This window comes from Agelaius phoeniceus, chromosome 12 (genome assembly GCF_051311805.1).
Source record: "Agelaius phoeniceus isolate bAgePho1 chromosome 12, bAgePho1.hap1, whole genome shotgun sequence".
NCBI lineage: Eukaryota > Metazoa > Chordata > Aves > Passeriformes > Icteridae > Agelaius > Agelaius phoeniceus.
Genome location: NC_135276.1, coordinates 20,292,040 through 20,306,044, shown reverse-complemented (window position 1 = coordinate 20,306,044; position 14,005 = coordinate 20,292,040). Strand labels below are relative to the sequence as shown.

The 14,005-nt window shown below is 56.8% G+C and overlaps 1 protein-coding gene across 1 annotated transcript in view; it reads right to left on the bottom strand.

The window, feature by feature from the left end:
- The window catches only part of JPH3 (junctophilin 3), a 49,933-nt gene that overhangs the window by 7,050 nt on the left and 28,878 nt on the right, over positions 1 to 14,005 (bottom strand). Inside the window, exons 3-4 of the mRNA XM_054640687.2 lie at positions 10,957 to 11,081; positions 4,944 to 5,863 (exon numbers count right to left, since the gene is read on the bottom strand). Coding sequence (XP_054496662.1) covers positions 4,944 to 5,863; positions 10,957 to 11,081 — 1,045 coding nt within the window. The remainder of the gene's footprint in view (positions 1 to 4,943; positions 5,864 to 10,956; positions 11,082 to 14,005) is intronic.

The window sequence follows — 14,005 nt, the reverse complement described above, 5'->3', positions numbered from 1 at the left end:
CCAGCGACAGCGAAACCTGCCTGCAATATCTGCTGGCAAATCCGCCCCTCAGCCGCTCGCTGCCGGAGGAGGGAGGGAGGGAGAGGCTGCCGGGATCCCTCCCCGCCACCCCCGCAGGGACACGGGGGCTCTCGGAGATCTCTCAGCCGGGAGATGCCTTTAGAGCCTCTGCTGCGGTTCTTTCCCCGGGAATTTTTGCATTTGGGCTGGGATTAGCTCCGTGTGACGCTGCGGGGAACAGTCAGGGCTGGCTTTGGGCTGCTGCCCTCACGTCCCTGGGGTGCGATGGGACAGGACACCGTGAAGGGCCGGGCTTCGAGCCCCTTCACGGCCCCGGTGCTGAAGGACCGAGACTCGAGCCCCCTCACACCCCGGTGCTGAAGGAGCCCCCTCATACCCTGGCGCTGAAGGACCGAGACTCGGGCCCCCTCACACCCTGGTGCTGAAGGGCTGGACCTCGAGCCCCCTCACACTCCGGGTGCTGAAGGACTGGACTTCGAGCCCCCTCACACCCTGGTGCTGAAGGGCCGAGCCTCGAGCCCCCTCACACCCTGGTGCTGAAGGGCCGGACCTCGAGCCCCACCACACCCCCAGTGCCAAAGGATCGGATCTCGAGCCCCCTCACAGCCCCGGTGCTGAAGGGCCAGACCTCGAACCCCCTCACACCCCGGTGCTGAAGGGCCAGACCTCGAACCCCCTCACACCCTCACACCCCAGTGCTGAAGGAGCCCCCTCACACCCTGGTGCTGAAGGACCGGGCTTCGAGCCCCCTCACACCCTGATGCTGAAGGACCGAGCCTCAAGCCCCCTCACACCCCCGGTGCTGAAGGACCGAGCCTTGAGCCCCCTCACGGCCCCGGTGCCCTCAGGCAGAGCAGGGCGGTCCCTGAAGGCTCTGGGGAGAGCTGGGGGTCACAGCTGCTGAGCAGGGACAGGGGGTGATGGATCAGGCGGTGCCTGAGCCTGGCCCTTCCCGCTGAGCTGCTCCGTGCCCAAAGCGCTTCTCTTCCCTTCCAGAAGCGGCAGATGTGCAGCTCCTGCAGGGAAGGAGATCTGCTCCCTTCTCTTCCTCCCCAGCCCTGCCACGGGCAGTGGTTTGTGGATAAAACGCTCACTGGCGTTTCAGAAAGATCCTTTCCCTTCCCAGTCTCTTGACAATTCCTTTTTTCATTTCCCATTTTACTGCTCCTCAAAGGCTCCTGTGAAGCACCCAGGCCCAGGCTTTGTGTCTCATGGGCCTTTAAGGCTGGGAGGGATGGGGACATTCCCGTAAATCCCTTAATCCTACATCACCGGCACTGGTCCTGGCACATTGGCTCCCGTTTTCCTCTACTCCAACGCTGACAATTGCTCTGAGTTTGTCCTCTGGGTGCTGGGGTCAGTGCCCACAGAGGCACAGAGAGATCAGGTGGCCTTAAATGTCATTTTAAAGCATTTGTGTTGCTCAGTGACCCCAAAACTCCCAAATCCCCTGAGAGCCAACACCAAGCAGTGCCGAATTTCATCGATGTTACTGAGCCGTGGCCTCAAGGAATGACCTTTATGAGAGGATTTTTCAATGATTTTTCAGTTCCTGGTGTGCAGCCCCAACAAAGGAGGGTGGTTCTGGGAGCTTCTTTTAAAGGACTGGGGAAAAGTGACAGAGGAGAATAAAGTTCCTACAGCTCCTACAGACTGCTCTGTGGAGTCTGCATCCCTGCCTGTGCCAGTTTGGAAAGGCTTGGATTCAAGGCCCTGTGGCTCCCAGCTTGTTTTTCAGATGGGAATCATGAGCAGTGATTATTTTGGGGTGTGTATTTGTGAGACCTGCACCCCCAGCCTGTTCCAGCACTGCCAGAGGTGTGCTGCCTTTGGAAGCTGGAGCTGCCACTCCAGCACAGAGCCAAGCCCTGGGCTCATGAATGGCTTGTGCAGAGCTGGTTTAGGGCAGATTATTTTTAAAACAAGCTAAGCTGTGAGGGTGACCTCGCTTCTGCTCAGGGATACCTCAGGTAGGGCAAAAATAGCCATGCTCAGCTCCAAGCATCCCTCCTGCTCATGGCAGCTCCTTTCTCTGGGAGCCCAGCTGGAGGGAGCTGGGAGCTGCCCTTGGAGCCCCTCCTTTTGAGGGAGCTGGCACTGCTGGCACCCAGGGGAGAGGCTGGAGCAGTGTGGGCTCTCACACACCTGCCCACAGCTGCCTTTCCCTGGCAGGCCCCAGGGAAGGGGGATTTCAGGCCAGTGTGGGCAACTGGGCTTTTGGGGGGACTAGGGAGCCTTGATTTGCTGTGGGGGAATGTGGAGCTGGAGCAGGATGCAGGGGGGGTTTGCAGGATGGAGTGTGTGAGTGTCCTGTGCTGTGTGGAGATGGATGTGGGGTCTGTGGGATGAATCCTGCCCCCTCAGCCTTCCCCTCCTCCTCCTCCTCCTCCTCAGGGATTCACCACTCCCTGAAGTCTGAAATGCTTCTGATGGCAGGTGAGGTCACAGGTTTGGGCAGGAGGTTGGAGCACAGATCCTGCACCTCCTATTCCTCCCCTACACCTTCCCCTGCTCCTGTCCAGCCATCCCCTCTCTGCCAGGCCACTGGAACAAAACCCTGCTAGCACCGTGCAATTCCTGCTAGAACAAATTGTTGCTGGCATTGTGGGTTATTTAAATCCACATATTATCTCTTCCTCTGTATTACATTAGCTTCCTCCCAAACCTTCGCCATCTGTTCCACCCTCGGTTATGAATGTGAGAAAACTGAACATGCTGCTCCGCAGCTCCAGCACTTCCAAAGTAGGATGTGCATCCTAATGGCTTTTCCATGCACGTCTCCACGCAGGCTGGGCCCTTCCTTAGTGGCCAGGACTCGCTGGGAATGGCCAGGAATGTGTTGGTGGCAGTTTGCCTCCAGCCAAGTGGAAAGAGGTTTATTGTGACAGCTCGGAGGTGGGAGCACATCTGATGGGCTGGGTGGGGACACAGCCCAGGGCTGCTTGTGCCACTGATCTCCCCAAAATCACGTGGCTCTCAGCGAGAAGAAGCAGTGGTTTCATCCCTCCTGAGGGCCCTGTGTCTCCCAGGTTTTGTTGTCAGAGGTGCTGGAACATCTGCGCATCCCACGGCCTTGCCAGGCTGTGTCTGTGCAATTACTGCTGCTGCTCTTCCCCTCTGGGAGCCTGTCAGGCTCCTAATGCTGCCTGTCATGTCTCCAGTGCTTCCCAGGCAGGCAAGGACAGCCTGCATGGCTCTGCTTTTCCAGGGCTGCAGGATGTGTCCTGTGTGAGCCCCTGTGCTCAGCTCCCCCTTGGTGCTGGGTGGGAGCTGCTGATCCTGAGCCCAGGGATGGGGAGGCAGAGAGCTCCAAAGCTGCTGGGGGGGATTTATCAGTAGGGGAGCTGGGGCAGATCCATCCTTCCTGCATCCCAGGCTGTTCTGGGGGGATTTATCACAGCTCCAGCCAGAAAGCTGGGGCAGATCCATCCTTCCTGCATCCCAGGCTGTTCTGGGGGGATTTATCCACAACTCCAGCCAGAAAGCTGGGGCAGATCCATCCTTCCTGCATCCCAGGCTGTTCTGGGGGGATTTATCCACAACTCCAGCCAGAAAGCTGGGGCAGATCCATCCTTCCTGCATCCCAGGCTGTTCTGGGGAGATTTATCCACAACTCCAGCCAGAAAGCTGGGGCAGATCCATCCTTCCTGCATCCCAGGCTGTTCTGGGGGGATTTATCATAGCTCCAGCCAGAAAGCTGGGGCAAATCCATCCTTCCTGCATCCCAGGCTGTTCTGGGGGGATTTATCCACAACTCCAGCCAGAAAGCTGGGGCAGATCCATCCTTCCTGCATCCCAGGCTGCTCCCTCCTCTCTCTACACCTCAGCTCTGCTGGCAGGTGCTGGAGGAGCAGGGACACTGCAGCCATGGCAAATGTCACCACGCCTCACACACCTCGATGCCTCTCGCCTGAATTTTCAGCCTGACTGACAAATTCATTTCAGTTTCGTGACCAGGCACCATCCTGTGCTCCCCTGACAGGGAGATTTAGCTCCTTCCTGCTAAAATGTCACCTCCTGAGCGTGACAGGTCTTCCATTTCTCCTGGGTAGGTCTGGGGCATCCTCATGGGACACCTCCAGCCCTGCCCTGTGTTTGGCAGGGACAGTTTGGGGCACTGGTGGATTTTCCAGTGCTCCCAGCAGACCCCATCACCTCTCCTGTCAATGCCAACCAGTGAGAACAAGTGAGGAAACTTCTAATGGGAAATCCAGGAATCCTCAAAAAACAAGACTGCAAAAAACCTAAAATCCACCCAGCTCAGCCTTCTAAGGAGGTTGAGCCCTGTCCAGGTCCTGTCTGAGCTGTGATGTCCAACTCAGACCCTCCTTCCCCAGGCAGTTCATTACAGCCCTCACCTCATTAGCCATGGTTAATGGCTCACCCTCCTTGACTTTAAGCCCATTAATTCTGTTCGTGGAGAACAGATTATTCCCTTCCACTCTGCAGCAGCTTTTAAGATCACTCTGTCTTCTCTCCTGAACACCTTCCCAGCAGCCACTTCATGCCCAAAGTGTCCTTATCTCCCCCAAAATGAGGAGCCCAGGGTGAGGTGTCTCACAGGGAGCTGTCCTGGAGCAGCAGGAAGCTCTATGGCCATAACCATAACCCAAGGAAGCATCACCAATGCCTTGCCTGCTCCTGCAGCTTTTCCCACCAAATTCCCAGCAATAATGGATTTTTATTGCTGGCCCAGGGGCTGGGCTGCAAAACTCCATCCTCCAGGGAATGCTCCCAGCACAGTCTGCAGGGAACTCGCCACACCAATGTCCAGCAGAGTGGGAGAAGGGAGGACAGGGGATTCAAGGCACAAACCCACGATAATTCACATTTTCCAAATTTCTCCCCCACCCAACTCCACTGAGCCCCACAACAGCCCCAGGCTTTCAGGCCAGAATTGCAGTCCCAGCGCCCTCACTCACCGTACTGGATTTGAGCGCATCCCCACTGTCCTCTTCAGATTCTAGTGCAACAGGTAAAGATTTCTGTGGCGGGGAGAAGGTTAAGTCCCACCTCAGTAGCCGAGGTTCAGCTTTGTCCCCGAATCTCAGGTTTTCCAGTTTCTGCACCGTGGGCTCGGCAGAGGAAGCTGGCCTGAAATTCTCTTTGTTCTGGGACTTAGACCTCAGTCTCTGAACCCCGAAGCCCCGCTCTTCCCCGCGGTGCTCGTCAGCCACGCTCCTGCAGCCTCCCCCTTTGCTGTAGTGTCTTTTTTGGGTGTGAATCTCTTGCATATAAGAATCCATCCTCATGAGGGGTTTCATCTCCATCTCGTAATTGCTCATCTTCTCCTCGTCCAGCTCAAGCAGCTTGGAGCTCCCTGAGCTGTGGTTGTGGGACCTGTGGTGGGAAGTCCATGAAACCGTGGCTGGGGAATCTGTCCACCTCTCTCTCGGCTTGTGGTTGGAGGCCGAATGTTTGTGTCCCCCGCTCCGACCTCTGTAGTCTTCGGGGCCAGCGGTGGAGCCCAGCTGCCCGCTGCGCATCGTCCCGCTCCTCCCGGCGCGGCTCCCGCCCACCTTCTCTTCGCTCCAGCTGTTGGGGCGCAGGTAATCCCCGCCGCGCCCCTCCAGCAACATCTGGATCTCGCCGCCCCTCTCTTCGTCCACCGAGACCTGCCTGGAGAAGTGGGCGCTCTTGTTCCTGCAGGAAGGGCCGAGGGGCGGCGTGGAGCAGGGGCTGGCGGGGAAGCTCTGCAGCGGGCTGTCCTCGGGGGTCAGGTCGGACGGGGTGGTCCCTTTCCGGTACAGCTCGGGGCTCTCTTGCTGCAGGGGCGTCCCGGTGGAGAGGACCTCGATGTCATCGCTCGAGTTCTGCCGCTTCGGCCGCTGGCATTCGAGCCCTTCGGGGGCAGTCGTGGAGAGGAGAGAAGGGAGAGGGGAAGGAAACAGGATTATTTCTGGTGTGCGGATGCCCCGAGGGTTTTTCGTGGCACGGAGAGGGGAGCAGAGGGTTGGGTGGTGGGGAGGAGAGGGGTGGGATTGGGACAGCAGTGTCACAGCTGCTGGCAGCACAGGTGTGACACCAAAGCTGCCCTGAGCCCCACCCTGCAGAACTATGACCAGCATGGGAATGGTTTTCCAACCCCAGAGGTGTGGAGAAGCCGCCAGCAATGCAGAGCTTCTGGGAAGAGGTTCTGATGGTTTTTTGGGATCCATCTGACCACATTTCCTATCAGTTTCCCAGTCTGGAAGCTTGGGAAGGGAAATCTGTGACATGGCTGGTGGCACACCCTGTGCTCTGTGTTTGTGTGTGCTGGGTGACACCGGGACCACCCTGGGTGTGCTGGGTGTAACCGAGATCGCCCTGGGTGCCACTGGGATCACCCCACACCAGCAGCCCTCGCCCCCCTCCTGCATGGGAGCCACCTCAATTTTCATCTGCCAGGTGTAGGAGGGAAACGGCCACATCTGGGCAGATGTGAAAGAAAAACCCCACAAACCTCACATCTGAGAGCTTTCCTGCCCCACAGAGCCCAGGAGGACATGGAGATTTCCCTGCTCAGCCCCAGGATGGCATGGATGGACAGGGCTGGCTGTTCAGGGCCACCTGAGGCCAGCACCCCCCATCCTCCTCATCCCACTGGAGGCTCCTCATTCCTTCAGCTCAGAGACCTCCCAGGCAGGGTCACCCTGGGGATGGGCACCTCAGGAGGGGCTGAATGGCTTCTGCTGCTGGAGGAACACGGAATAAAAACCTCCAACGTGTTCATCACTGATGAAACACCAAACGGTTTCAAGCGAGCTAATAGTGGTTAATTCTCCTTTTCCCCTCTCCAGTCATTCCCAGCTAAAGCCATGCTAAATTAGGTGAATAATTTGATAAATATATTAAGTGCCTAATGCCCCTGAAATGCATCTAATTGTGATTGCTATGGTGAGACAAGAAACGAGTCTTGAAAAGGGAGAGCTCAATTTTCCTGCCATCGTTTAAAAATGAACGCTCGGCAGCGCCTGCTCGGGTCTCTCCACTTGTGCTGAGCAATTTTCTCTCTTGAATCTTTTTGGGGAGCTGCTGAGATGTGCCTTCACCCCTGCCAGGGTTGGGATACACACAGGGAATTCTGGAGTCCCCATCTCCCCCACTGGCAGGGAGGGAAATAGTGAAAAAACTGCTTGGGTGTCTACCCAAGCAATTTATGGGAAATGGTCTCCTAATGACTCGAGTTTTTGGGATCATACTCACACAGTCCAGCCCTCATTTTTTCCCTGTTTGTATATGGGAGACTGGATCTCCTGGAGTTTATCTAGGGCCCCTGAAAAATCCTGGTGTTGGTGGGAAAATGCTGAGAAAGAGAAAGGTGGAGCTCACCCCTCTGTTTTCCTGCAGAGTATCTGTCTCTGGGATAGAGGACAAGATTTTTTGGGGCTGTTTTCCAGTCATTCCTGACCCAGCTACCTTCCAAGATCCCCAATGGGAAGCTGACCACAGAGGGAATAAAGGATTTCATGTGAGAAAGCTGGAAAGCCACCTGTGGGAATGGGCTCACCCTAGGTTTTGGGCTTTATCTTCCCCAGTCCAGGGATTTTGCTGGAATTCCAGGGATTTGCAAGCTTCCTACCATCTCCAATGCCTCCAGAGCTGATGCCCAGCCCCACAACGAGCCCCAGCCTGGCTACACCCACTGCTGCTGCTCCCAGAGCCCCAGAGAGGGGACAAGAAGCCCCAGAGATCAAGAAGCCCCAGAGATGCTCCCCACAGCCACACCAGGGATATGGCATCAAATCCCCCTCATCCCAAATCTTCCCCAGCCCCAATCCTCAGGGGGCTCTGCCTTTCCTGGCTTAATCCCTGGGGCTGGGGGTGCTGGGGCACAGCTGGGGCACAGCTGGGGCACAGCTGGGGCACTGCTGCCCCCCAGCCCCACAGCCCGCAGGGATGGAGGCGTTTCCTTGCGCAGGAACTCCGCGGATGCACCGGGGCCCTTTCGGCACCCGAGGATGTGCAACAATTATCCGCAGCTAAAATTAGCCCCAGGGCACGTGATGTTCCTGGAAGAAGGGTTGTGAGAGCGAAGGAAGATGCAGAGCACCAAATGTGGATTTCCAGAGGGATGGAGGCAGCCGAGCCCGGCCCCCGAGGCTTCAAAGGCAAAGCTGAGGAGCCACGTTTGGGATTTGGGAGCCTCTGGCTCTTTGTGCTGCTGTCTCCAGGGGGAACTCGGTTCTGCAGCACCACCCAAGCCTGGGTGATCCTGCTGTGTGCAGGAATTGGGATTGATGAGCACCTGGAGATGCCCACGGCCAATGGGCATGGGAACCATGGGTGAGAGGGCAGGATACAAAACAGGGATAGATTTTTTTACCTTCCAGGAGCTGCAGCTGCCCAGGGGTGCCCAGGGCTGATGCTGAGGTGGGCACAGAGCCCTCTGTGGTGTCCCATAGCATGCACAAACCCCTCTGAGGGGGCACCCAGCACCCTTGGCACTCGCTGTGCCAGGTGGGTGGTACCCACACCCACCTCCCTGCCAGGAACACTTCCAGCACCCAGCATCCCATGGAAAGGGAGTACAGCCAGCACCCAGGGGGTGGGTGGCACTCAGCACCCACCACAGCACGCTGTGGGTGGCACTGGGAGCCTGCAGCACCCTGCAGGGGAGCACAGCCAGCACCCAGGGTCCTGACCGAGGAGGGCACGCCCAGAACCAACAATTCTGAATATGGGGGGCACATCCAGCACCCAAAATCCTGTACAAGGAGACAAATCCAACACCCACGATTCTGAATAAGGCGGGCAGATCCAGCACCCAAAATCCTGTTTAAGGGGAGCACATCCAGAACCCACGATCCTGTGGCAGGGGGGCACATCCAGCACCCATAATTCTGAATAACGGGGGCACATCCAGCACCCACAATCCTGTGGCAGAGGGGCACATCCAGCACCCATAATTCTGAATAACAGGGGCACATCCAGCACCCACAATCCTGTGGAAGGGGGGCACATCCAGCACCCATAATTCTGAATAACGGGGGAACATCCAGCACCCACAATCCTGTGGCAGAGGGGCACATCCAGCACCCATAATTCTGAATAACAGGGGCACATCCAGCACCCACAATCCTGTGGAAGGGGGGCACATCCAGCACCCATAATTCTGAATAACGAGGGAACATCCAGCACCCATAATCCTGTGGCAGAGGGGCACATCCAGCACCCATAATTCTGAATAACGGGGGCACATCCAGCACCCACAATCCTGTGGAAGGGGGGCACATCCAGCACCCATAATTCTGAATAACGGGGGCACATCCAGCACCCATAATCCTGTGGCAGGGGGGCACATCCCGCACCCATAATTCTGAATAACGGGGGTACATCCAGCACCCATAATCCTGTGGCAGGGGGCACATCCAGCACTCAGAATTTTGAATAATGGGGGCACACCCAGCACGCACGATCCTGGGCACGGTGGGCACACGGAGCCCCTGCAATGCCGGCAGTGTGGTGGCAGCTCCCACGCGGCTGTCCCCAGCCTGAGGTGGCGGCTCTGTGGGTGACACAGGCACTCACCTGCCCGAGCGGCTCCGCGGTTGCTGCCAGCCCTCCCGGCACATCTGGGACGCTGTGTTTGTTCTTTAATGCGCTCTAAGTGGAACCGCCTTCCTTCCCTGCCCTCCCCTCCCGCGACTCACACAACCCCCCAGACAGAGCTCCAACCACACAAACCCCAGCACGAGTGAAGCGTCACGGCCCCGTCCAGGAGCTAGTAAAAAATGCATTACCTAAAAATATCTTTCCAAGAGGTGATTTAAACCAGCAAAGTCTCCTGGCAGGAGGAAATGGAGATGAGGAACATCTCAGGGCTGGAGAAGCCCCTGGGAGCACGCAGAGAAAGCTCAGATCTGCCGTGTACAGATGGGGCTGGGCAGGAGCAGGGATGGGCGGCTTTGGAGCGGGCTGAGCCTCCTCCCGCAGCCGGGAGATGCGGGGGATGCAGGGGATGCTCGGACCGGCCCTGCCTGGGGATGTGCCCCGGCTCAGGCTGCTGCAGCCCAAAGCTGAGCCATGGGATGTCCCCGGCCGCCCCCGCAGCTCGGCGAGGCGAGCACCGGGCCGGGCTGGGCCGGCAGAGCCGATGGTCCCTTGTCCCCGAGCTCGGGAGCAGCCCTGAGTCACCGCAGCAGCCCCTGGAGCAATTAAAGCGAGTGAGTAATCCTCGCTGAGCTGGGAGGGGGAGAACAATGACAGCCGCCTCCCGAGGAGGGCTCGGGGCTGGAAAACTTCTCTATAAACACAGCCACACTTTAATTATGATGTTAATTATTGCTGGGGGGACTTGGAGCGTCCGCACTCCCAGTCGGCTGCAGACCCCGGCCCGACCCCGGCTCGGCTTTGGCTCCGTCCTCCCCGAGCGTTTGGTGACTAAAAAATGTGACTGAATCAACAAGGAATGGTGAAAATGATTGAAGGAGGGAAGGAGGGAAGAAAGGAGGGAAAAAGGGAGGGAAGAAGGGAGGGAAGGAAGGAGGGAAGGAAGGAGGGAAGGAAGGAGGGAAGGAAGGATCAAATGTGGATTTGCCCAGGGACTGATTTGCATGGCCGAGGGAAGGGTCAGGTCCCACTGGGTCCAAACTTTCCAAAGCAATCAGGAACTGCACAAACCATGGGTGTAAAGTCAGTGGTGACCTCTGGGATCATCTGTTTTGTATCCAGAGCCCTTGTTGGGCTCTTTCTTTGCAACCACGAAGGGCTTTGAACTAAAAACTTGGGGAGAAAGAGGAAACACTGGGAAAACAGTACTGAACAAGGTGGAACTGCTGGATATGGACAGCTCTGCCCTAAATCTCCCCAAAGCTGGCGTTCCATGGAGTTTTCCCCGCCAGGAGCTCCGATGGGGATGGGGAGCTGCAGGCACAGGCTGAGCCTCCAGCCAGGGCAGTCTGGGGCTTTGGGGTGTGTTCAGGGCTGCGAGGGCAGGGCCTGGCAGGGACTGACCGTTCTCCCTGTGCTGGAAGGAAGGTGAGAACTCTTTGGCAGTGATCCTGGCGATCCGCGCTTCCTCCTGCGCTTTCTGCGCCGCCGTCACGGCCGCCTCCGCCTTGGCCCTGGAGTGAGAGGTCCTGCAAGGCAACAGAGACACCAGCACCCCATTAGGCAGCTCCTCCCTGCCACGGGAAACCCCACATTTCCCCCACAGATTCCTCCAAAACCCTTTGGCTGTGAGGGAGGAGCTGCCAGCAGAGCTTGGGGCTGGCTGGGGAATGGGGGATTTTCCAACACCTTCACGAGCTGCTCCTCAGGCTGGAAATCACCCAGGAAATTCAGATTTGTTCCCCCAGGGTCCCTCCATCCCATTTCCCACCCCGTCCCAGCAGCCTCTCTGTGCATCTCCCACGAGCCTCCAGGGTTGAATTTAAAGCTGGTTTGGTTGTTTTTTTAACCAAACCCATTTTTTTGGGGATGAATAAAAAAAAAAAAAAAAAAGAACATTTCCACGCCCACCCCCACGTTTTGCGTAAAATGCTGGATGTAAATAAATACTGGGAGCAGAGGTAGGAGCGGGGGGTTCGGCTCTGGAGCTGCCTCCACCATCCCTTCACACATTTTGATCAGGGCACTTTTTCCCTCTGGATCAACAACTGTCCCCTGCACTCGCTGATGATTCCCCAGAGGCTTTTTTTGGCTGGCATTTCATCCCATCACTCAGGATTTACAGCTTCTCTGAGAGCATCCTCCGGAGGTTGCTTTTCCCCTTTTTCCCCTTATCCGAGCTATCCAGGCACTTTCAAAAATTCCTGCTCCCACCCCGGTGCAGGCAGGGTTATAAATAACTCCACTGATTTCTTTTCCCTCCAAAATCAGGCCCTCCATCTCCTTTAATCATTTTTTTTCTGCCTCTCTCTGAATTCCCTCTAATTTCTCGACATCTGCGTGGAGAGGGAGTGCCATTTCTGACAGGCTCCTAAAAATGGAAAACAGGGCCAGGAATGTGCCTGCTTTGGTTGGAAGGGCTGGGGAACAGGGTGTGAGTGTGGCTGTGCTGTCACCTGTGTTTGCTCCTGACACTTCTCAGGTCTCTTTGCTCTAATAAATGCTTTATTCCCAGCCATTGGCTGCTTTGGAGTAGCCCTGGAAGCGAATCCGAGCTGTTTTCCAGAATTATTGGGGGTGGTGGAGGGGCTGTGGTGATGCTGCTGCAGGTCTTGAGGGTTCTCTGTGATTAATGCACCCGAAAATTGGGTTTAAATGGGTTTTTATGCAGGGCTCTCCCTGATCATCACTCAGGTGGGGTCAGAGGAGGGGACAAAGGTGTCAGAGCCCATTCCCTGTCAGGTATCCCAGGCCTGCCCCAAGGAGGAGCTGCAGCAAACTGCTGGGAGAGGAGGTGCACACTGCTCCCATTTTTCATGAAATCATGGAATGGTTTGGGTTGGAAAATACTTTAAAATCCATCTCATTCCAACTCCTGTTGTAGAAAGGGATAACTTCCACTAGTCCAGGTTATTCCAGCCTGGCCTTGGGCACTGCCAGGGATCCAGGGGCAGCCACAGCTTCTCTGGGCACCTGTGCCAGGGCCTCACCACCCTCACAGATATTGGGAATTTCTTCCCAATATCCCATCTAAATCCACCCTTTTTCATCTCCAAGCCATTCCCCCTTGTCCTGTCCCTCCATGCCCTGCCACAGTCCCTCTCCAGGTCTCTTTCCAGCCACATTTTTGTCACCAGCATGCTCTGTGGGAAACACTGGGGCATCAAACCTGTGCATTAAACCATCAGAGCCACCAGGAGGTTAAAATTCAGGTTCTGCCTCTCTGAGCTTCTTAAACCTCTGGCATCTTCCAGGGGAGCTTCTCAGGGATGTGGATTTGAATCTCCTCCATCCATTTATCCCCTGGCCTGGAGCTGCCCGGGTTGGGGCTGTCCCTGCCTTGCTGCAGCACTTTCCCAGGTCCCTGCTGGCCCAGCTGAGGATTAACAGTGTCTGTGAGCGCCTGGCCCGTGCTCAGCAGCCAGGATTACACTCTGCTCCTCCCTGGAGAGGTGCCTGGAGCCATCAGCCCTCTCTGCCTGCCAGGGAAGGGGGCTGGAGCAGCAGCCTGTGCCATTCCAGGGGCTGGGACACGCGGGGGTGGTGGCAGAGCTGGAGGTGACACTGGAGGAGCCACCACCCCGGGCTGGGCTTCTGGGATGGCCCAGGCTCTGCTCCTCCCTGTGGCACACTGATTGATGGGATCATTGATTCCATGGAGAATGAGCTCCAGGATCAGCAAATCCAACCTGTGACTGATCACCACCTTGTCCCCAGCCCAGAGCACCGAGTGCCACCTCCAGGAATTGCTGGGACACCTCCAGGGATGGGCACTGCAACCCTCCCTGGGCAGTTCCAGTGCCTGGCCACCCCTTCCAGGAAGAAATTCCTGCTGATGTCCAACCTAAATGGATTAAAATAACCATCCCTGGGGGATGGATGCATTTCCATCCCTGGAAAACTCACTCCAAGGACTCCTGGATCTGCTCATCCCCACGGACAGACTCCCAGGATGAGCCTAGAAAGTGCAGGGAATTTAAAAAATGAAAACTTGGAGATTTGGCTCAGAAAAGGTTAAAAATCGATCACATCAATGAAGCCACCTTTGATCCAAAATACACCTGGGGAGGGATGGAAAGCACTGGGTTCCCTGGAGCAGAGGGACACACTGGATTCCCTGGAGCAGAGGGACACACTGGATTCCCTGGAGGACATGGGACACACTGGATTCCTTGGAGGACATGGGACACACTGGATTCCCCAGAGCAGAGGGACACACTGGATTCCCTGGAGGACATGGGACACACTGGATTCCTTGGAGGACATGGGACACACTGGATTCCCTGGAGGACATGGGACACACTGGATTCCCTGGAGGACATGGGACACACTGGATTCCTTGGAGGACATGGGACACACTGGATTCCTTGGGGGACATGGGACACACTGGATTCCCTGGAGGACATGGGACACACTGGATTCCCTGGAGGACATGGGACACACTGGATTCCTT